Here is a 241-nt window from a genome sequence, read left to right on the forward strand (position 1 = left end):
CTGCTGCTGCTGCTGCTGCTGCTGCTGCTGGGGTGCAGCAGCAGCAGAGCTTTTGTCTCCTTCAGCCGGCGGGTACGAGGGAAGGGCTGCTGCTGCAGCAGCAACCCATAGTCTCCATATTGCTGCTGCTGCTGCTGCTGCTGCTGTTGCTGCTGCTGCTGCTGCTGCTGCTGCTGCTGCTGGTGGAGGGGGTTGATTTGCTGCTCTGTGCTGCACCAGCTGTCTATACACCTCGTGGGGG

General features: G+C 61.8%; 1 protein-coding gene across 1 annotated transcript in view; it reads right to left on the minus strand.

Moving 5' to 3' along the window:
- The window catches only part of EMH_0095060 (uncharacterized protein), a gene marked incomplete at both ends in the record, with an annotated part of 1,431 nt that overhangs the window by 346 nt on the left and 844 nt on the right, over window positions 1-241 (minus strand). Inside the window, one exon of the mRNA XM_013502180.1 lies at window positions 1-239. Within this exon, the coding sequence (XP_013357634.1) occupies window positions 1-239 (239 nt within the window). The remainder of the gene's footprint in view (window positions 240-241) is intronic.

Source organism: Eimeria mitis, genomic scaffold, assembly GCF_000499745.2.
Source record: "Eimeria mitis Houghton genomic scaffold, Emh_scaff8458, whole genome shotgun sequence".
Classification (NCBI taxonomy): Eukaryota; Apicomplexa; class Conoidasida; order Eucoccidiorida; family Eimeriidae; genus Eimeria; species Eimeria mitis.